We start from the raw sequence: 22,996 nt of genomic DNA on the forward strand, positions 1-22,996 counted from the left end.
AGTCCTTCCCTAATAAACTCAGGGTGGCCACATCATACTGTGAAAGAAGGGAAGTTTGGGCCAAGGTGCTCTGGTTGCATTTTTCAGAGCTGTCCCATATCCTTTCTCTTAGTCTCATGTGTTAGAGAGGAAATCAAGGCGCTGAGTATTCATCCAAGAAACCATAGGGCAGAGAGTGCCCACCCACACCAGGAGGGCCCACGGGACAGGTGAAGGGAAGGTCGTGGTCCCAAGCGCCCAGTTGGAATCCCAGCTCTGCCCCTCCCCATCAAGTGGCTTGTAAAGCAGGGATCTAGAAGTTTTACAAAAGGACAATGGAGATGAAGTCAATAAAGTCATAGGATGGCGTCTGGCAGGTAAGAAATATTTAGCTACTGTAACAATCACCATGATTGTTTTCATCTGTAACTGAACACTAAAAGATGATTGTACTCTATTGGGGAAAAGGCGACATGACTTGAAATAAGGCTGTGTACTTGTCAAAGAGTCTCTGCGGGTTAAGGATGAGAAGTATCAACTGGAATTCTAACCAGCCTGTTGAAGCTCAAGCGTCAGAGTTGAACTAGGAATGGCCACCGTGGAATTGTGGCCAGTGCGCCTTTGCTCCTTGGTGTACATGACCTCACAGTCCAAGAAGTGGCCAGGCGTCCTGTTAATAACGCAGTGCAGGCGCTGTTCTCCTGGCCTTCTTTGTAACAACACCCAGAGCCATCCGTGGTGGTGGTGGTGGGTGGGGGGGCCGGGAGTGGGTGGCCAGGAGGCTTCTGGCACTCGACTTCTCTCTTTGGGAAAGTAGTAATATGGGAGCTCCAACTTGCTCATGTGTCGAACTCATGACAACGTTCAGAGACGTGTCTGCTGCCCCTGCCGCCCTCTGATCTGCCAGACAAGCCCCAAGGGCCACACGCTCTGTTCTTGGCCCTTCGTGTCGACATCGGGGGATGGCTGGAATAGAAGATGGCTTTTTAGTGGGCATAGGCAGCCTGAATGCACTGCGGTGCCATTTGGCCTGTTGTCGAGTAGAAGAGGGGCATTCATCTAGCAGAGTGGACGAGTCGGGACTGCTGCCCAATCCAGTCCAGTCCCAGCTTGGCCCGTTACATCTCTGACTGGGCATGTTGCCTTCCCCCTCTCAGTAGAATGGAGATAACACTACCTGCCTCATAGGATTGTTGTGAGGATTCAATGAATTAATGGATGTAAGACCTCGAGAACAGTGTCTGTGCCACTTAAGGGCTTACTGTTATTACCGTTGCCCACCAGGGCATCTCAGGCTGTTCTCGGACATGGCCTGGCCTTGGTCTCTGTTCTGGGGGCCCTGGATTTTGTACATTAGCATCATAAGCCATGAGGCAGTGTTCCTGGGCCAACCCAGGTGTCACTGGATCGGGAGCCAAGAGGCTTCTGGGGTGATTAAAGTTGCCCTGGGCTCAGGGTCGCCAGAGATTGGCCTCCCACCAATAGGGAGGAGCCTTGTCTGGTGTTGGGCTGAAGCTGTACCCTTTTACCCCCTGGGGAGCCTCAAACCTCATTGTGAGGGAGGCCAGGCCTCCTCAGGAGCACTCTGGCTCTCCAGTATTCTAGGAGACCCAGCTTGTGGTGGGGGCTGGTGTCCACACAGCCCTGAGAGGCTGGGGCAGATGATGCGCTCAAGGCAGGTGAGCTGCCCGTGGCCCGAGGTCAGGAAACAGAATGGATTGGGTTCTTCCTGATTTGTTTTTAGTAAACGCCGGCCACAGACGAGTTCTGGGAAATCGTCACTTACGCAAATTTGAACCCCCGCATGACAAACCGGGTCCCTTTGTTGGCTGGGTCCGGACAGGAGAAGTGGCCAAAGGCTTTTACCATTCTCCACGCCCACCCTGTTCTTTCCCACGCTGTGCGTGCGAGGGTCGCGTCTCAGTGTTGTGTTTGAACCACATGGCAGTTGTGGAGTCGGGTGGGCTGACTCACCAGGGACTCTCCTTTGCCTCCTTTGCAGCTGTTTTCAGCATTTTACTCCAGACTCCGATCTTTGACCTTTGGGGAATCTAGAAGAATGATCAAAGATGAGTCCTGAGCAGGATATTTGAAATGACCCAAGGAAGGCCAATCTCCTTATTCTACAGGGGCAGAAAGAGGCCCAAAGAGGAGGATGTGCCCTAGATCCCAAAGGGAGTTAGGCTACAGCCTGGAATAGAGGAAAACGTGAGTGAGGGGACCGTCTCTGTTGACCAAACTGGGTTTGTTCTTTTCTTAAAGAATTAAGCACCTTGTGCCCTTCCTCTGGTTAAAAAAAAAAAAAAATTCAAGAAGCCCTGTCAAAAAAGGCCGGAAAATATAACAGGCTATACTACTAACGAGCACATTTGTCTGGGAACTCTAATTATTAAAAAACGTGTGCTTCTTTGTCAAAGCTGAGCAAGGGCAGGGGGCAGGCAGGAACTTCCTTGTTTCCCACAGGAATAGGAGGGGTGGTGGTCATCAGCCAGGCTTTGGCCCTGGGGACCCGGCCGTTGCAGCGCTGGGAAGAGCAGGGCTGCTTGAAGTCCCGCAGCCGCGAGGACCGTGACCCTCACCCGTTGAGGGGATAGCTGGGGCCTGGCCCGACATTCCTGATTCTGTCTCCACCCCTACCCTTCCGTGGCCAGCAGTGTCACCTGTCCTGGACAGCGCTGCCGAGAATGGGGATGTTGTGGAAACTCGTGTGCCTCCTGGGAGGGATTTCTGTCAGGCCTCCTCCTGAGAGGAGAAAACTGGGAATATCCACAGCCACGGCAGACAGGGGCTTCCAAGAAGGAAACTGTGTGCGAGGGACTCCTGGTGCTTCTTTGGTGGTGAATCTGGGGAAAGTTCGTATAAATTTATGTTGGAAACAAGGTCAGTGAACTAACTAGGGAGAGCTGGCTCTGCCTCTGAGGAGAGGCGAGCTTGCATGCGGTTTACGTGGAGGCCCTCTTCTGTGGCAGCACGTGCCAGGGATGCAGGGGTGAACAGATACACACGGTTCTTCTTGCCCTCGGTGCTTATTATAATTTGGACACTAAGAGATACATATTGTGGGTGGTGTTGGGAAGGGAAAAGTCTGAGTTCTTGGAATAATGGGAGGCCGGACTGTTTCAATAGAAGGCTGAGAGGTCTGGAGAGGGCTGAAGAGATGGGCAGATGGGATAAAGGCTGTAGGACCCATGTATGGGTTCCAGGGCAGGGAAGGACTGAACCAAGGGTAGGGTTTGCGCGAGGGAGTCCAGAGGCGTCCAGTGAGCTTAGGAGGTGGGGAGAGGCCAGATTTTGTGGGGCCTTGGAAGTATTTTAGGTTTGGTTCTAATGGGAAGCCACTGAAAGGTTTCTTTAAGCAGGGGAATGGTTAGAGTCTGGCTGGGGGTAGAAAATGGATGGAACAGGTAAAGGCAGAATTGGGGATTGTGTAAGTGAGACAAGAGGTGCTGGCTGCTTGGCCCAGGGTGGGGGATAATAGGATTGCCATGACTGGCCTCAAGGTGTGTGGGGAACAAGGAGGGTCAGTAATGAATGCCAGTTCCCAGAATGTTGTCAGAGACCCTTAAACTCAACCTTTCTGGAAAGAACTCTTCCTCTTCCCTAATGTGCCTTTCCCCTCATCTTTACCACTCTTCAGAAATAGTTAAACCTATTTTTCTCATTTTATCTTGCAGTTTAGTTCTTTTTTTTTTTTTTTAATATCTTGTCAAATAGATTCCAGTTACATGGCCCTTAATAATAACCTTCTGTACATAACAGGTTTTATTCTTTTGAAGGGCTGAGGGATGTTCCATGACATAGATGTGTACCACACTGATTTACTGCCGGTCTCTAACTCTTGTTTTCCCCCCACCCTTTTGCAGGTTGACCAGTATCTCTACCACATGCGTCTTTCTGATGAGAACCTTCTGGAGATCTCTAAGCGGTTCCGCAAGGAGATGGAGAAAGGGCTTGGAGCCACCACCCACCCCACTGCTTCAGTGAAAATGCTGCCCACCTTTGTGAGGTCTACTCCGGATGGGACAGGTGCTGCCCCTGGGCGGCGGGGGGGGGGGGCTGCGGCTCAGGGTGCCCCATTGCCGGGGGGAGATTTGGGTGGCTTTTTGTTCAGGGACTGTAAGAACAATGTATCAGCAAAGGTTCTTTGGTTTCACGCCTCAGAAACCAGCCCTGGCTAGGTGAAGCATACAGGAAATTTAACAAAGTCGACAGGGAGGGGTACACAGGAAAACTGGGAGGCAGGCAGCCATGGCAATCAAGGTTGAAGCAAGTGTTTGTCAGCCCTACCAAGGCATTGCTGCCGGCTATTTGTTATCCGTCCCTGTGCTGAGGCAGGCTGATCGGCTGAGTTTGGGAGCTCACAGTCCCACCGAGATTGCACACAGTCATGGTGATGAAGAACAACTGTGTTTGAGATGGTCACAGGCAGAGGCCGGGCAGTCACTCTACGTGGCACATTCCACAGCCTTGCTGGAAACAGCATGGTACAGATTGTCCTGTGTGTTTCTGGAACTCCGTGAAAAAAAGAGTACTTGAAGTCCACATACGCTTGGGAGAACGTGAAGAGCCGCAGTGCATGTCTAGGGATTAAAGGCTCTGAGGGTGCACACAAGAACCTGTCACGCTTTGTTTCATCCCCTTACTTGGATACAGACCCTGTATTTCACGATGCACCACCCAGCAGGTGATTTAATCAAACCAGAGTAAAGGGTGGTCGTGGAGATGGAAGTGGGAAGGTAGGTTGGGCTGGAGGGCCTTGCACGCACACCTAGAACAGTGGGTCTGTCTTCAGTAAGCGCAGGGGAGTAACAGAGTTTTCAAGGGGTGTGGGCAGAACTGTCTGGGTAACGCACATCAGCAGCAGCGTCTGCCCTGTGGGATGGAGTGATGGGGCGGCTGGTAGAGACAGGGTGAGGCCCAGTGGGATGTGCTGGGCAGTGACAGGAGTCAGAGGGGATGCTAGGATGTTGAGCCCTGCTGCCGAGGGGTGGCGGCATCCTCCGAGAAGGGACGGAACGCAGTTGTGTCAGCACATTCACATCCTTGGTCATCCTTGTGTCATTTAACCCTTGCAGTTACTGTTCACTGGTAGACGTGAGGTACCTGTGGGGGCCGGGAGGGGCGAGCAGTGTGGGACAGCCACCCGCATGTGGATGGTGGGGCAAGAGCCCCAGGGGCAGCCGCCCAGGCAGGGGAGGAGCCAGCAAGCACAGACTCCCCGACCCGAGGGAGGAGAGAGCACCAAGATACCGCTGGGGAGGGCACAGGGCGAGGGCTTGTTCATGCGCCCTGTGCCTTCAGAGGTCCCATCACATCTGGCTCCTTGAGGCTAACCCGCCTGAGAGCCTCCGGGGACCTGCTTTGTCTAATGAGACTTTGGACCTTCCTACAATTTGGAAAATAAGTATGTTTGCCCTGGGACTCAGCCTGGACCCAGCACCGAGCGTGTGGCCTGGTTCAGGATTGCTCTGAGTGTGTGTCTCAGCCCTGCAGTGAGTTCCCTGAGGCGAGCGGCCGCCTCCGATCGCTGGGTATCCCTCATATGCCCTCCACATTGGCACTGTTTACTGTACCTACGCTCCCTCTGACTGGCGGCCACACCCGCTTCTACTGTTTTTATTTGACATTCTCATAAATTTACTAGCTCCTTAAGGCCAGGGACATTGTTTTATTTCAGGCATCAGCACCAGGCAAGTACCCCAAGTGTCTACTACATTTTTATGGTCTAAGAGCTTTTCTGAGCACCTATGTGCAGTAACTCATTTACTTTTCATAAAACCTGATAAGGGAAGTACCAATTTTATCTACATTTAAAAAAAAAATTTTTTTTTTAAGAGGAGGAATTTGAAGCTTGGATGGTCAAATTCTTGCCTAAGGTCACACGGCTAATGAGAGGCTGAGTCAGGATTCAAACTCATGTATGCCAAAGGTCAGGCATCAAGACCGCACCCGACCCATTATGTGTGTGCGTGCACGCGTGAGCCTGTGCCCTCAGCATCAGAGCACATGGTCTGAGCGCAGCTGCAAGCGTTTGAAATGTGGGGCTGGGTGTCTGGCTTCAGTAGGTGAATACATTTGTTGAGAACTAGGCATGGGGCCAGCTTTTCACATTCTCACTGCCTTCCTGAGATTGGAGCCCTGGACGCCCCCCTTTGCCTCTTAGAATTTGCACTGATTACTGTGCTGTGTGGTCATTGAATTTTCTTCTGTGACCTCAGGCTGGGGTCCTGGGATCCTGTCTGCGTCCCAGGGTGGAACCACAAGGAGCATTTAGCCTCTGTGAATGTGAGTTGCCTGGACTGAGGTGGGAGCCGGAGGCCGACTCCTGCAGCCTTCTGGGGCAGAGGGGTCTGGGGCAAGACTTTTTGCTTGATCTCCTTTGCACACAGACACAGGGAGATTTTGCATGACTTTGGTGATACACAGAGTACCTCTTTATAATGTCAAATCCTAGAGGGTAACTGGGGATGGTATGTGAAAGGAATAATGTGTACTGGAATGCTTTATTCCCTTAAGCAGAGCAAATGCCCCAAGTGTAGGAACCCCAGCCCTCAGCCCCTTCATTTCTCCCTTGCTGGGGTCCTTGGGCCAGCAACTCACCCTAGCTCTCTGGGACGCAGTGTGTTCTCCTTTGTACAATGAAGAGGTGGGTCTGGGAGTCCCAATCTGTTCTGCATGTGTACTAGAACCAGTGTGCTGCTTATTTATGCACAAAAAAAATTCTTTGAAATACTGTGATGGAGGCATAGTCCTTAATGTCCATCAGTTGGGCACCGGTCAATTCATGCAGAAAACGGTCCTCTGCAACCCATTATAAAGCATGAGATAGATTTACCTACATTCACACTCTGTAAACTCATGTATATATATGTAGCTACAGGTATATAAAGTCTCAAGGACACACACTGAACTATTAGTAGTGGTTTTCCTGGTACATGAGGTTGGCAATGACTAGTAAAGTGGAAGGTATACGTATATGGCAACTCAGTAATACCACCTCGGGCTATATTGTAACTAGAGCAGATTCCCTTATGAACCAAGGAGGCCTGTTCAAGAATGTTCATAACAGGGCGCCTGGGTGGCTCAGTTGGTTAAGCGACTGCCTTCGGCTCAGGTCATAATCCTGGAGTCCCAGGATCGAGTCCCGCATCGGGCTCCCTGCTCGGCAGGGAGTCTGCTTCTCCCTCTGACCCTCCGCCCTCTCATGCTCTCTCTCTATCTCATTCTCTCTCTCAAATAAATAAATAAATAAAAATCTTAAAAAAAAAAAAAGAATGTTCATAACATTGTTGCTTATAATGACAGAATACTGGAAACAGTTTATGGACTATCCCTGTGGAGGGATACTATGCAGCGTGTTACATGAATGTGTGTATATTAATATGGATACATCTTAAAAACAATGTGTGAAACATTGGGGAAGGACTGGTACCTCCTAGTGGCTGGATGTAACTTAAAATCACTCAAACAATGCTGTGCATTGCTTATGGGCATACACACATCGTAAAATTTATTAGGATCTAAACTGGAATATATATCCAAGATGAATGATAGGAATTGCTCTTGGAAAATTAAGAAAGGAAACTGAACTTGGGGAGGGGAGTATGAGGGGATGTAATTTAAAATGGTCAATATCAAGGCTTTCAATTTTATATTTTGTTAGTTGTTAGCCTGGGTTCTTTGCTGCTACTGGGGGTTATGTGTCTCTCCCACAGAAGGCTGGGGGTCTTTGCTCAAGTGATGTCTTTTCCACGAGTACCTTCCTCAGCCCATTCCTTTCCAGCATTTCTTCTTGAATCTGGGAAATTAAATCTCGGATCTAAATCTCTGATATAGAGTGACTTAATCTTTAAGTCAGTGGCTTTCTAACTTTTCTGGACTGCATGCTTACACCAAGAAACACCCATGTATAAATATTTATATACAGCTGAAACAAGTTTCAGGGACCAATGTCTATTCTTGCATGTGGTTCAGTCAGATATATTGCCGTCTGTTCATTTTCAGAAGCTGCTGGTCAAGAGCCACTGAGTTTTTTTCCAGCTTGCCCTGTGAACGCTGCTGCCTTAAAAGCTCCTCACCCAGTTTTGTCCTAGATGGGCGTTTGTAAAATCGGCTTCTTCTTGGTGGGGATGGGAGGTGGTTTCAGGGCAGTGTCGGGAGTGGTGAGGATCAGAATGCTAGGTTAAATGGGGTTGAATTCAAACTGTGTGCTTAGGAGCAGTTCATGTACACCCTGATCCTCAGTTTCCTCATTTGTAAAAAGAGGAACCATTAAGGGGCTGGAGGCCCAAGAATTAAGGGGAAAGCAAATATGTGCCCTTCTCATGTGTTCTGTAAACACAGTCCTGTGATAACCACAAGTCACCTCGGCAAGAGCCATGGCCAGCACCAAGTTCACTGAGAGAGGGCGAGTAAGCCTTCCAGGTCCTTCCTTTTGGAGGGAGTGGCTGTGAGGGTTCATCCCCATCCCCAGAGGCCCTGCGTTTTGGAGCGAGGACCAGGTTCCAACTCTTGTTTCGATGGGTTCCAGCTGTCTAATGGTAATGAAAATCCTGGTAGAAAGTGTGGGAGGGACTTCAGGAAGCTTCAGGCCGTCCATTTATGACGGAGGCCTCATTTACACTGAAGGAAAATGAACCTTCAAATCTTGGTTTGCAGTCTGTGAGCAGGAAGGGAATGTCAGTGGACACAGAGCCCATGGCCACTGATTCTAAAATAGCCACACTTCATAGATTGTGTGGACCATCTGTGCACAGAAATGTAGTCGGCACAGATAAAAATGAAATATATGTAGATGGGCCAAGAATATCAGACGGCTGGGGTGCCTGCCTGGCTCCGTCAGTTGAGCGTCTGCCTTTGGCTCGGGTGGTGATCTCAGGGTCCTGGGATCGAGCCCTGCGTCGGGCTCCTTGCTCGGCGGGGAGTCTGCTTCTCCCTCTCCCCCACCTGCTGGTGCTCTGTTGCTCTCCCCCCCTCAAATAAATAAATAACATCTTAAAAAATATACCATTAAGCATATCAGATGGCTGTCATTCGGGGTATATAAAAAAAATCTTACCCCTTTCTCTGCCTCCCCCACCCCCTCAGTTTCAAAAAGTTGAAAGAATTGTATAACGGACATCCACGTACAGACTATCCAGATTCTTCTACATTGATATGTTACTAAATTTGCTTTACCACACTCCTCCATCCTTCTACCCATCAGTGCATCTTGTTTTATTTGATGCATTTGCAAAGTAAATTACAGAAATCAGTTTATTTCAACCCCAAAATTTCAGTATGCACATTACTAACTAGATTTCAATATTTGTTTTCTTTTTAATATAAAATTGACATACAGTGAGATGACAAATTATAAGTATCATCCGATGAGTTGACAAATAACGTACAGTTTTAATACAGTGTATATATTTAATACAACCCCCATCAAGAGAGAACGCATTACCTCCAGCCCAGAAAGTTCCCTTGTGCCCCTTCCCAGGCAATCCCTGACCGCCAGAAGCAATCACTTTTAAATTTTCCATGTGTATGAGTTTTGCCTGTTGAACAACGTTCCACAAATCTAGTCATAGGGTATTTACTCTTTATGCAAGGCTTCATCTATCCATTATACCGTGAGCTTTATCCAGGTTGTGTATATCGGTAGTTCGCTCCTTTTGGTTGCTGATTTCATGGTATGTTTGGAAGCCTATATGAGGTGCATATTGATGGACACCTGGGCTGTTTCCAGTTTTCACCCATTAGGACTAAAGCTGCTTTAGATATTTTTGCACAAGCCTCTTCATGGACTCATGCATTCATTTTCTTCGGTAAAAACTAGGAGTGGAATTTCTAGGTCATAAAGTTTGGTGTGTATTTTATTATAAGAAACTGCCAGACTTTTTTCCAAAGTGATTGAACCATTCCGTTTTATATTTTACACTCCCACCAACAGTGTGAGAGTGCCGCTTGCCCCTTATCCTCACCGATATTTTTGTCTGTACCCTTCCTCTACCTTCTTCTGGGTTTTTGCGGTGCAGAGTTGAATAAAGAAAGCATTTGTTTCTATCTGCCAGGAACCCCTCCTTCTCTGACCTCTCCGTAGGCAGCCCTGCCCTAAGGCATGGCTGTGTGTCTGATCGTGGTGCCCGCTCCAGCCACAGTCCCATCAGCGGGCCTACCACATATGTCACAGGGACCCATCCGGCTCTCAGAGGACAGAACAGTTCTATCCGAAGAGTAAACGCAGGAATAATTGGCACTATTTAATGAGCACCCACGATGTCTATGCTAGGCGATTTACATAAATAATCTGGTTTTTTCCCCACGCAAACTTTTTTTTTTTTTAATTTTATTTATTTATTTGACAGAGAGAGAGATAGTGAGAGCAGGAACACAAGCAGGGAGAGTGGGAGAGGGAGAAGCAGGCTTCCTGCTGAGCAGGGAGCCCGATGTGGGGCTCGATCCCAGGACCCTGGGGTTGTGACCTGAGCCGAAGGCAGACGCTTAATGACTGAGCCACCTAGGTGCCGCCCCCCCCCCCCACGCAAATTCTTTGAGACATTCCAGTGTAAAAGTAAGGCAGCTGAGGCCAAAGGAAGTGGGTGAGTGCCAAGGTCACACAAGGCCAGTGAATGGCAGAGGTGAAGAGTTGAAAAGTTTAAGGATTTAAGCAGAGGGAGTCCTAACTCCATGGCTATAACATTTGTAATTTACATCCACTCGTGTTGCTGAACGAAAGTTTCTAGAGCAAATTGGATTATCACCTTTTAAATACATCACAGATAGGGGTTTGCCTGGTACCATTAAAATAAGAAGCTCAAGTACAACCCAATTGAGAATCTACTAATATTCCAGTTGCAATTTCCACTTTACAAATAAAGTATCTTTGTGGTGTCTTTATCTCAACAAGATTGTTTAGATATAAAGATGCCTATTGTAAGGGCCAGTGAGTTGAAGGCTTTGCTGTATTGATCATTTGATACTTCCCCACTTCTCTTGAATTGTGGATTATTTTCACAGGTGAGTATATCTCTACCATCTAGGCAGGCTGAACTCCCAAGAGAGCAGGGGATGATGATGATGATGATGATGATGGTGATAATGACAAACTGTAGGTTTATTAAATGCCAACTGCCGTGCTGAGCACTGTCTTTGAGCAATGTCATTAATTCTGACAGTGACCCAGTGGTAGGCACTATGAACCCCATTTTATAGAAAAACTAGATTTGTTTGATTAGGCATCTTGCCCGAAGTCACATGGTGAGCCAATGGAAGTGCTTGATTTTAAGCCCACCTGCTGGCTGTCAATGCCTGGGTGCTTAGCCATACCACGAAAGGTGCATTTTGGGTTTCTCTGCCACCCGCTCAGCCCCTCTGCCCCCTGTTAGCACAGTGCATTCATTCTTCGGCTAGTAACTCAGGCCTGTCTCTTCAGTTTGGTTCCACAGAGTCCCCACCAAGGCTGGTCCTCTGTGGGGAAGCAGTATGCTTAAAAATGCCTTGTGCCCCACCTTGGAAGAATGAAAATTGTTCTGGGGAAGATAAGGCTTTACACAGATCAAATGATTACAGAATGGTACCCAGTCATATCATGTAAGCACACAATGTAAAGAGAGACTAGGCTGCTAGGGTTGCGCAGAGGCTAGTAAAACCCAAAAGGAGCCCTTATTTTGGTTGCTTAGCATTCTATCTGTTAACAGGTGTGCAGTGGAGATAGATCAATAACCAGCACACAAGCAAGTTAGTGGATTTATATGACACCGACAGTATAAACCAAAGATTGTATTGATAAGTGGCTTCCTTATAGTAGTAGCTAGAGTTTATTAAACATTTACATGTACCCGGCATTGTGCCAAACACCTTACACATTCATTGCATTGAATCTTGGCGGGACACTGTGTGTGTGTGTGTGTGTGTGCGTGCGTGCGCGTGCACACTCGTGTTTGTGTCCCCGAGCCGTGGGGAGTGGAGGGGAGGTGCTGGCTAGAGAGGTCATTACTATTCCCTTTTAACAGATGATGAAACTGGACATTTCTAGTAACTTACCTGAAATGGTACGGCTGATTCATACTGAAACAGGATTTGAACTCCCGGTAGGCCTGCCTGAAAATCTGAACACACCCAACGGATTGAAACATGTTTTAATCCTTTGAAGAGTGGTTTCACATCTGTGGAGCGAATGTAAACACTTCTGTGATTGGCACATATTTTGAGCTTAAACACTTCTTGAGTATCAAAACACCGGGATGGTGCTTTCCGATGGTGTTCTGGGAGCTTTGGGGGCACTTAACAATGTGTTAATTGTGCTCCAGCCCCCTTCTTTCAGTGGGAGCAGCTCTGTTTTTCTCTAGTTTTATATTTTGGCATTTGGCATCCTATTGCTTAAAATGATTAGAAGGCCAACGTCGTAGAAGATCCGATTACCCCGTTCCTTGACTGTATTAGACACTAGCATTAACTGTGATTTGATACCTTTAATGACATGGAGTTACTTTATTTCTGAGCTACTGAGTGGAGACCAGCATTGTATTCTAATGGAGTAGCTGGGATCTTGGAGCTTAAAAAGAGGCCACCAGACGTGGCGGTGGCGAGCGATTCCAAGTACACGGGAAATACGTGCCTCAAAGCCTGTGTCTGCCAAAGGTAGTTTTGCTGGATTACCTATCCAGGACCTGCAGATTTCTCTTTTGAGTCCTCTTATTTGGAGTCCATGCCATACAATCTTAGAGCAGTCTCTTGCAGTGTGCTAGCTAGCACGCATTGGAAAACTAAAGGATAAACAAGGTCTCCAACCCAGAGCTACTCTGGGGAGGAAGATTGGAATATTCGGTGCAGTCATCTGGGGCCCCTGGAAATGTCCCTGCTGTGGCAGGGCAGGCAGGAGCTAGTCCCTTTGGGGGCATTGAATTATTAAAGGGCCACTTAGGAACTGGATGGGATAGTAGGGTATGTGTCTTTGACCTACCTCAAAGTTCGAGGCTCCATGCCTCTGGCATTAGGTGATGAGCGGTGATGTCCTTATGGTTGGATCTAACATGGCCCTGGGGTGACCAGCCATCCTGGTGTGCCTGGGACTCTCTAACTTTAAAGCACTGAGAGTCCCATGTTGGTCTTGGGCAAACTGGGGTGGCTGACCACCATACATGGCCCTAGAACCCAGGGCTTCATCACTGCTTGGCCCGACTATCTCGCAGCGTCCTCCTCACCAGCGTCCCTGGCACTAGACTCATCATCCACAGTGCTACTAAAGCCCTCTTGAAAACAAAGCTGACCCTGTGCTTAAAATCCAGAATCCTTGGCATGGACATTTGCTACATGCAGGTAGCGTGTTGTAGGAGCCCTACGTTGCAGCCACTCCTGAACACGCCATGAACTTCCATACCCGTATATATGTCCCCTTCTCCCTGTCTGGCAACTTCATACCAGCATTCAGACCTGGCTAGAACTCTTCCTTGTCCGAGCAAAACCAGTCATTCCTTCTATCATGGGCTCGCCACTGTGCATCTAAGTGCTCCCTTTCTCACCGTCTGGTCAGGGACTGGGTTTGCATACAGCAGCAGTTAGCCGAGAAGCTCTTAGTACTATGTTCGGTGCTCAGTGTTGAAATAGCTGATTGCAGAATGCGAAATATTTTGTTGGCAGGTCCTAGAATAGATTCTGTGTTTGACTCTTTAAAATAGTGATTTTTTTAAAAAATATTTTCTTTAGTAGTGGACCCCATTCCCAACTTTAAACAGAATGAAATCTTATGTAGAACCCCATTATCTAAGACAGTAACGGTAAGGGAAAGATATAAAATTGGAAGTGAGGAGGTGGGAGGTGAGGTTGTGCCTTAACTGGCCTTCCTTAACTCAAGAATAGCAGACCTTGCCACCTGCAAGGATCCCCAGAACTCCGGGAACACTGAATAAAAGCCTCTTGTTCAAAAAGAGGCTCCTAGAGCCTGTTCTGAAAAAGTTCTGGGGCGGGGTGGGGGCCGGGCCCTGGCTCCAACCTTGAACAGGCAGGGCGCTGCCCCTTTTGAAAGTAGTTGCCTTTGACGAAGGGCACTGCTGCTTCAAAACACAAAACCAGACCCAACCTGTTTGTAAGTCACTCTTTGAGCTCCAAGTACCGGATGGAAGGAACAGGTGGTGAGCTATTTTAATTAGTGGCAAGTACCTAATGATTGAAAATAGATCCTGCTAGAAAATCCAACTGGCCCTTGCCTCTCCTTCCTCAAAAATTGCGTGGACCTTGCCAGGTGCAGGCCACTTACTTCTGCGTTATTAACAATGCTGAAGTTACGGCCTGCTCAGACCCATGTCTCGACGAACCTTATGGTGACTGTCATGTTCAGGCGGCCAGTCTAATGCCATTCTAGTCCTCCTCAGCCTTTCCCTGAGACAGGTGAATTCCCAGAAGAAATTGAAACCCTTTTATCTTGCTGACCTTATGTATTTGATAAGAGCCTCACCAAAAGTGGGCAGAATGGTAGTCCAGGACGGGAAATGAGTCAGCAAACACACTCCGCCAGACAGAACAACTTGGATCTTAACTGTTGGGCAATTTGATGGAAGGTAGCATGACCTAATGCTCCTCTTGCCTGTTCCTCTTAACTGTGGGCTGGCAGTGCTGGGTTGAGTCATTGCTTTCTTGTAGAAGAGGGTTGGTACCCCTTCTCTTGTCTGGTTTTGGGGGGGGATGCTTTTAATGAGGAGGACCTTTGGCAGAGAGGGCTTGGTGGGAACAGAGGTTCCATGTGATTGTGGGAGATGGCAGCGATTTGTGGCTACCAAAAAAGACTATCAACAAGCTTTAAAGGTCCTGGGCTCCTGGGGGAGGAGGGCATGTCACCTCCATCCAGTGGATGTGTGTCTGCCACCACCCACTCATGTCTCAGAGCGCTTGGCCATCCAGTAGGCCTGGGGGAGGGAGGGACGGACTGCAGTTACTGATAAAGATTAGGGCGTCTTGGGGTGCCTGGGTGGCTCAGTCGGTTAAGCGACTGCCTTCGGCTCAGGTCATGATCCTGGAGTCCCGGGATCGAGTCCCGCATCGGGCTCCCTGCTCGGCGGGGAGTCTGCTTCTCCCTCTGACCCTCCTCCCTCTCATGCTCTCTGTCTCTCATTCTCTCTCTCGCAAATAAATGAATAAAATCTTAAAAAAAAAAAAAATTAGGGCGTCTTTGCTTTCTTTTTCACCACTTTATGCCTTATTTGCCTCATTCTAGATTCTGTGCCAGGCCCTCCTTAGCTTCCAGGAACAAGAGACATGGGCGTGGTGCTGTGGGATAGGCATGGACCTTGGGGTCAGATGTACTTGGTTCAAACCCAGCAGTCATTTAACCCTGTGTGACCTTAAACCAGATGACTGAACTTCTAAACCACAGTGTCACTTCCTCTGCCACCCAGGCCACCTTGGAGCCTGCTGGTGACCTTCTGTGCTTTATGCTCTTGGCATTGTTAATGAAGAATTCCTTATTTGAGGATTTATAACTTTCCCATGAGGAGCCTCCTTGCTCATCACAGTAGAAAACTTTGCTGGAGAACCAGACCTGAATTTGAATCTTGGTTTCAATTACTTGACCTGAGTCTTGGATTTTTTCATCTGGAAAATTGGTATTATGATGCCCCATACGGTTGCTGAAGATTGATGAGATAATGCTTATGAACAAAGTGACCATCACTTAACAAATGCTTTTCTTCCAATAAAAACACCTACGTGTTGGGCCCTCAAAAACTAAACCTCCCCACACCTGCCTCTTTCCATTGTTTTATTACCACAGTAATCCAGATGCCAGTGATGAAGTCGGAACTCTGTCCCAGCGACGAGAGAGATGAAGACAGGGTTTTGGGCTTCGTTTTCCAAAACAAGTCCCATTAAAAAAATCTAGAAAATGGGAGCTGGGGAATTAGCTCAAATGGTAGAGCGCTTGCTTAGCATGTGAGAGCTAGTGGGATCGATGCCTGCATTCTCCACAGCTGAATTTTATGCAGGGAGGGGCCCGTCCATCTGGGCCAATTTACCCCAAAATGGCGGCCGTGCAGTGAGTAGCTGGGTGCCCTTAGTGGGGTGCCTTCCCCAAGGGAGAGGCGGGGTGGGGGTGGGGCCTTAAACAACAACAACAAAAAAGAAAATAGATGAATTTGGTCTTTCCATTACACTTTGAAACTTTGCTTCCTTCATTTTAGCAGTGGTGGTGGCCACATTCAGGAGGAATTGGGGAGAGTTAGGAAAGGTGGCAAACTCATGTAATCTTTAGAATTTGTACAGATACAACATAAAATCCAGAAACCCGGGCGCCTGGGTGGCTCAGTTGGTTAAGCGACTGCCTTCGGCTCAGGTCATGATCCTGGAGTCCCGGGATCGAGTCCCGCATTGGGCTCCCTGCTCGGCAGGGAGTCTGCTTCTCCCTCTGACCCTCCTCCCTCTCATGCTCTCTGTCTCTCATTCTGTCTGTCTCAAATAAATAAATAAAATCTTTAAAAAAAAAAAAACCTTTAAAAAAAAAAATCCAGAAACCATAAATATTTTGATAACATAAAAATTAAACGTTTCTGCATGGCAAAAGTACCACAAAGTAAAAAGACAGACATTCAACTGGAAAAAATGATAGTAAATATATAACCAATAAGGCTATTTTCTCTAATATGCAAAGAGCTCTTTTAGGTAATTAAAGTAATGAATGTGTGTTTTTTTAAAAAAGATTTTATTTATCTGTAAGAGAGAGCACAAGCAGGGGGAGCGGCAGAGGCAGAGGGAGAAGCAGGCTCCCTGCTGAGCTGAAGGCAGACGCTTAACCGACTGAGCCACCCAGGTGTCCCTGAATGTATTATTTAAAAAGGCAAAAGATGTGAATAGGAAGTTCACAGAACAAGGAATTCAAAAGGCCAGTCAACAATTCAAAATGTGTAACCTTACACAATAGAAGGAAACACAGTTTAAAAAATGAGATACCACTTTGAGCAAGGGGGTTGGCAAAGATTAATTGCCACATAACATGAGACCTTGGTGAGAACAAAACTCAGCTGTTGGTTTGTGGGGAAATCGTTGAGAACTTTCAGGCATGAACTTTTAGGCAATGTCTTCCAAATTAAAAGCATACATGCTAGGAACCAGCAATTCCAACTCCTTTCTCTGGATGTGTCTGTTAAGAGCCTCTGCTGTCTTTATAAAATAAATGTGCCTAAGGACACACAAGAAACATTAATAATGATTACTTTTGGTGTGTGGAGAAGAAAAGAGAGATTTGCTTTTAATTTTTCCCACTTTTGTATTGTTTGAGCTTTTTAAGGAATCCGATGTTTATATTTTACTACTTTTAGAAAGTTAAATTGTGTTCCAGACATAACAGCATACTCAACAATGAAAGAGACCTTACCTCTGATCTGATGGTCTCATATTATAAATTGGTTGGTACTCAAACATTGTAACAAATGAACCATCAATGAGCAAATGCAATAGGAGGTGTTTTCTTAAAATGTTGCCTCAGATAGCAGCCATAATTCAGCAGAATGATCTCTCTGGACCTTACTGGGTCCTCTGTCACATGGCTGTGGACTTTCTTAGGGAACCTACCGTAAGCACGTTTTCCTGCCCCAGAGCCTTTCTCCCACCAGTCCAGTTTGATAGTCCCAGGCCCATAGATGTGATGCTCCTTCACGCCCCATCACACACTCCCACGCTGTCTGCCCTGGGCTTCTGGAATGTCCTGGAAGGTTCACAGTAGAGGTGGGACTTGTACAACGAGTAGGTGTAGGTGGGGATTGGAGGGTCTGAGAAGAACTACATAACAACCAAAGGGGAAAGAGTGGGCAGTAGCCGTTTATTGACGGCTTACTATGAGCCTACATATTCACACATAATATGTTCTGTATTTCGTGTCAGCTTCATGACCCCTGGGAGAAGTCAGTATTATGGGCCCTGTTCTACAGGGGAGGTGACATGCTCAGAGGCCACATAGGTAGTGAAGCAGCTGAGCTGGAATTCAAATCAAAGCCTGTTTGCCCATCACTGAAGGCCCACCTCTTCACCCCTGCTCTACAGGGGCCTCTCATGCACGATGTGGAGCTGGGCACCAGGAGAAGGGTCTGTCCACTGTCCCAAGGAGGGTCACCTTAGGATTTAGCTCTAGGAGTCATGGTGCTGGGCCTGCCCCAGAGATACTAGACCCTGGAAAGCATCCAGTCCTAGGCTGTGGTAATTGTGATCTTGTGTGTTTGCAGATGGGGGTGCCGGGCAGGAGGGATGCCGAGAGAAATATCTGTTCCGGTGGAGTCTGAAAAGAAAGCAAGGGATGATATTCCTTCCCGGGAACGGAGACCGGGCTGGCCTTGAATCATGACCCCTGTGGTCGCCGATTCAGCGCATTGCGTGTGTCCTAGGCTGCAGAGTGCTGAGGCAGGCAGTTCGTCTTTGATTTTCCTTTTCATCCCCCATGACAACCACCACATAGCTTTTCCTGCGGTCTGGCTGCGTTCCCACTACCAGGAGAGGCTCAGAACTGGAGTGCCTGGAAAAGTTGCCCATGGCCACGAGAAGGGCCGAGTCACGCCCCGTGGGGTTGAGGTTACTCCAACTATCGAGCACCTGTAGCTAGTGGGGTTGGGAGGCTCTCCAGATGTCAGGGAGGGGACAGGGAATTAGCGCCCCTGAGGAGGAACACTGAAGTCACGGGGGCAGATGCCAATGACTTTTCTTGGACAGGTTCCTTCAGTCCCCGCTGGTGAGGGTGATTTTGCTTTTCAGTCTGAGAGGCGGCCCTAACTGTGAGCCCAGAGGACTCCAGTGTGGGGACTGGGCCGTGAGTGGGTGCCTGGATGGATCGTTTCTAGTAGTTACGGAGTGTGTCCTAAGTTCTTGGCACTGTGTTGGGTAGTTGAGGCACATTATCTAGTTTTTCGCCTCACAACAACCACCTGAGTTAATGATGTTCCCATTTCAGAGGTGAGGCGGCTGAGCCTCAGGAACTGGCCATGGCCAAAATGTGGCCAGATATCTGACAAAGGTCACGTGGGCTCCAGAGCCAGGCTGTGTATGTCGCTGCCACCAGACCACGGTGTGTGGAGGCAAGTCCCACAGAATCTTGGCTGGATGACAGCCCTCTCCCCCAAGTTGCCCCTTCGGACTGTAGAGGCTGTGGGTAGTGCCCTCAGGGAGCTGGGCGCAAGTAGCTTTTCTCAGGGCCAAACAGCTACTGCTGCTCAGAGGGCCTGGGCGCAGAATGGACCCTTGTTGGCTCATTCGGTCAGAGCGTTTCCCTGCCCCGCTGGTCCATGCCGCCTTAGCTTCAGTAGCTGGTCACCCAGTGGGAAACGGGCTGAGTGCTGACAAACGTGCCAGTAAGTGAATTCCCCAGGAAATAACACCGTATCCTTCCGAGACATTGTGTGGCAGGGCTGTGGAAAACTGGTGGAGCTTTGCTGGTAGGGGAAGACTGCTGAGAGGGTGAGTCCACCTCCCCGAGCCCTTGCCAGCCCCGCCAGCCCCCAGCCCTGGCCTGGCCTCTGTGCCTCTTCAGCACTTCTATTCCGTGCCATACAATGGAGCATGTCCCTGCAGCCAGCTGTATTGTCTAGAAGCTGGATGTTTCTTGTCTACACTGCTTGTTTCCTGGGGAGAAGGGACAGTGCCTTCCTGGTGACACCTGAAGATCTTCACCCCCTTGTGTTTGTGGACTCTCCCTGTCCCCCCTCTACCCCAGCTCTGGGGCCTGTCTGAGTGGAACAGCTGAGTGGATACCTTTGGGTCAGCATTCTCTCACATTCTAATAAGCCTGGGATCTTTTTGGGGGGCACCTGATTGGCTGGTTTGCTAGGCCTCTTAATTTATAGCTATTTGGACCTCGTTCACTTCATCACATGACCCTCTTATCCTGCCACAAGACATTGCCATCATTGTATGCAGACATTATTAAAAAGTAAATTCTGTATGGGGACCACTATTTGGCTGAAAGCCCAGGGGCCCACAGGCCTATAGCCGTGCCCTGGGTGTCCCTGGGGGCATGAAGAACAAAATTGAGGTGTGGACTCCTGGGATAGGGCCTGAAGGGCCCCTTTAGCTTGATGGGGACTTGGCTGAAAGCCCTGAAATACTTAGCTCTTGTGAGGGGGCGGGCACTTCATAATTGGGTGTAGGACTGTGTCATTGTTTGTGTGAATTCTAAAAGTAATATAAAAGTGCTCAGCATGAAGAAACAGAATCAGACCATACATAAATGTCTGTGGTAAAAAGTAAGAAACACTGGCCACCCCATCACTGGGAGGTGACTGGTGTTTATGGAGGGACTCATGGGTTTTAAGTCTTGGCCTCTGGGAGGATCTTCTCTTTCCTGAACTCATAGCAGTCCCTTGTCTCTGCAGAACATGGGGAGTTCCTGGCTCTGGACCTCGGAGGGACAAACTTCCGTGTGCTTCGGGTAAGAGTAACAGACAATGGGCTCCAGAAGGTCGAGATGGAGAACCAGATCTATGCCATCCCCGAGGACCTCATGAGAGGCAGCGGCACCCAGGTAGGACCCTCCTCAGAGTGGCCACTGGGGCTCTGGGCCCCACAGGCGCAGATGCGGCCCTTTCTCTGGTCTGGAGGGGGGAGACCCTGACTGAGGCTCAGATTTTCTGTCCTCTCCCTGCCTGGTGATCCCTTTCTATGCCTGGAGGTTGAGTGAGGCACCTCCATCAGGAGAGGTGCACACGGACCAGAGAGCGGGGAGCATGTGTGTGAGACCCCAGGGTCTGGATGGGCCGCAGCGGGTGGTGTTTTGGTTTGCCATGTCTTTGGAGGTCTGCTTGCACAGGCTGATTAGTGACGAAAGCCTGCTGTCGGGAGGTCGGACCCACCCTGCTGGACACCTTTCTTTATGTTTCATTTCTATATAGCAATTTAGTGGTGCCATCAAACGGCAGGTCAGAACACACGGTTGTGGTCTGATATTTCCGCCTGCTGCTGTGGTTGTTCTGCAGCCCTCTGTCTCACACTTGTTACCATAGCATCGTAGGAAGATGGAACTTGGCCCTTTAGCTTTGTGGTTATTTGCTCTTTCTCTTCTTGCCTATCTAAAACAGAAGAGGCATTGCGCACAGGGGTGGAAGCTTATTGAGAAAACATCAAAATCCAGCTTTGGGAATCTGGCACCGTGTGCTTCCACATTGCCCCGAATCCTGCTTAGTCATCCCCATATATCTGTGGCCAGTAGAGCATCTAGACAATAAAAGGAGTGGATAGAGAAGAAATATGAAATCCAAGTAAGAATCCTGTCTGTAATAGCCAGGAAAAAAGGAGAAAGGAGGGAATTGCACTGTGGTAATCTCCAAACATGTATTGAGCTTCTCCTGTGCGTGGGGCAGTGACCCTTGCTGGGAATCAAAGATTCCCGGCCTGTCCCCTCCCGGGCTTACCGCACAGCTGGACCACCAGGACACGCAGAAAGTAATAACGTGTTGAAGTGGATGAGTGACCCTCAGGAGGTGCTGACACACGATGACCTGTTGTATGACAGGCTGAGCAAAGGCTTTTTGCCTGCATTTCTTCTTTTTATCGTCACACTGGCCCTATGAGGCTGAGTGCCTCTGTTATCTCACTTTTTAGATGTCGAATTGGGTTTTCAAAGACTGAGTGACTTGGCCTTAGATCATAGGGGTGGGAAGCGTCAGAGTCACAACACGAAGCCAGATTGATGTGTTTGCACAATTCCCTGGGTCTCCGTCCACTAGGTAGGCTGTGTGATGTGGTCCATGTGAGTGGTACGTCCTGGAATTAGGCAACACGGTGGTCCTGGATCCCAACTCCCTGCCCCTGCTTCCAGAGTAGTAGGCCCTCCCCGAAGGCACTGTGCCCCTGCACACATGAAGTCCTGTGGCGCAGGCCCTTCGGGGGCTCTCGCTCTCTCAAGAGATCCCCCAGCAGAGCCCTCCTACAGAGGGGGCTCTTCCTGCCACCACTCCAGAAGTATCTGGCCAGTTGGTGGGTGACAGCCACCGGTCTGGCAGGATTCTCTGCTCTTGGGTGTCCAGGGAGACTGGTCTCCCCTTTCGGCTGCTCTGCAAAAACCTTCCTTGGGATGTTCTTCCAGTTCCTTCTTCAGCTGCTTATCCATCCATGGGTTGGAATCACTGAAGACATTCCTGGATGATGGCACTTCTGTAGGGATGATTCCCAGCTTGTGTGCTGGCTAGCCTTGCTGATTTTCTCTCCAGCATGTACTCAATAAAAGAGCGAATAGAGGACATGAAATCCAGTAAGATGCCGTGCCAAAGTGGTCACCTTTTAGGCCTTAGGGTTTAGAAGGGTGGAGCCTTCTTACTCCTGGTGCACTGTTCTTCTCACCATACTGGGCCCCTTCTTCAAAAGGGAATTTCAGACCAAGAGGAGAACATGTGGGGGAGAGACTGCCATTAGAGTCTTTATTTGTCCCTGGGGACAGCTCTGAGGGTAAGCCTGCTTTCCTTGTTTTCATGCTGGGGTTGAACAAGGGAGGTGAAGTCCCTGAGACTGGGATTTTAGCTCTATGGGGGTGGTCACATAGCTCCAGTATACATAAACAATGTGTTAGTCCAAATTAAAAAAAAAAAAAAAAGTGAGACCCACTTGGAAGAAACTATAAAGCTATTGTGATATTTTACAAGTTTTGAATAAATGGAAAATTGCTATATAGAAATGAAACATAAAGAAAACTAGAAGAAAGTATAGGTGTTTATTTCACCCTAAGGAAGGGAAAGAATACTGTGCTTAAAAGCAGAAAGCAATTGGTCAAAAGACTGGAAGGAAATTCACAGTAGCCCTTTTAAAGATTTTTTTTTTTTTAAGATTTTATTTACTTATTGAGAGAGAGAGCGAGCATGAGTGGGGTGGAGGGGCAGAGGGACAGGGAGAAGCAGACTCTGTGCTGAGCAGGGAGCCTGACATGGGGCTTGATCCCAGGACCCGGAGATCCTGACCTGAGCTGAAGGCAGATGCTCAACCGACCGAACCACGCAGGCGCCCCTATAGTGGCTATTTTAGTGGTGGAATTATTTTTCCCTATATTTTCCTTTTCTTTTGGATCATAGGTGTCAAT

General features: G+C 48.5%; 1 protein-coding gene across 1 annotated transcript in view; it reads left to right on the forward strand.

Moving 5' to 3' along the window:
* Positions 1-22,996, forward strand: part of HK2 (hexokinase 2) — a 51,102-nt gene that overhangs the window by 10,075 nt on the left and 18,031 nt on the right. Inside the window, exons 2-3 of the mRNA XM_081796643.1 lie at positions 3,843-4,005; positions 20,304-20,452. Coding sequence (XP_081652769.1) covers positions 3,843-4,005; positions 20,304-20,452 — 312 coding nt within the window. The remainder of the gene's footprint in view (positions 1-3,842; positions 4,006-20,303; positions 20,453-22,996) is intronic.

Source organism: Leptonychotes weddellii, chromosome 10, assembly GCF_054177405.1.
Source record: "Leptonychotes weddellii isolate Sample4059 chromosome 10, ASM5417740v2, whole genome shotgun sequence".
Lineage (NCBI taxonomy): Eukaryota > Metazoa > Chordata > Mammalia > Carnivora > Phocidae > Leptonychotes > Leptonychotes weddellii.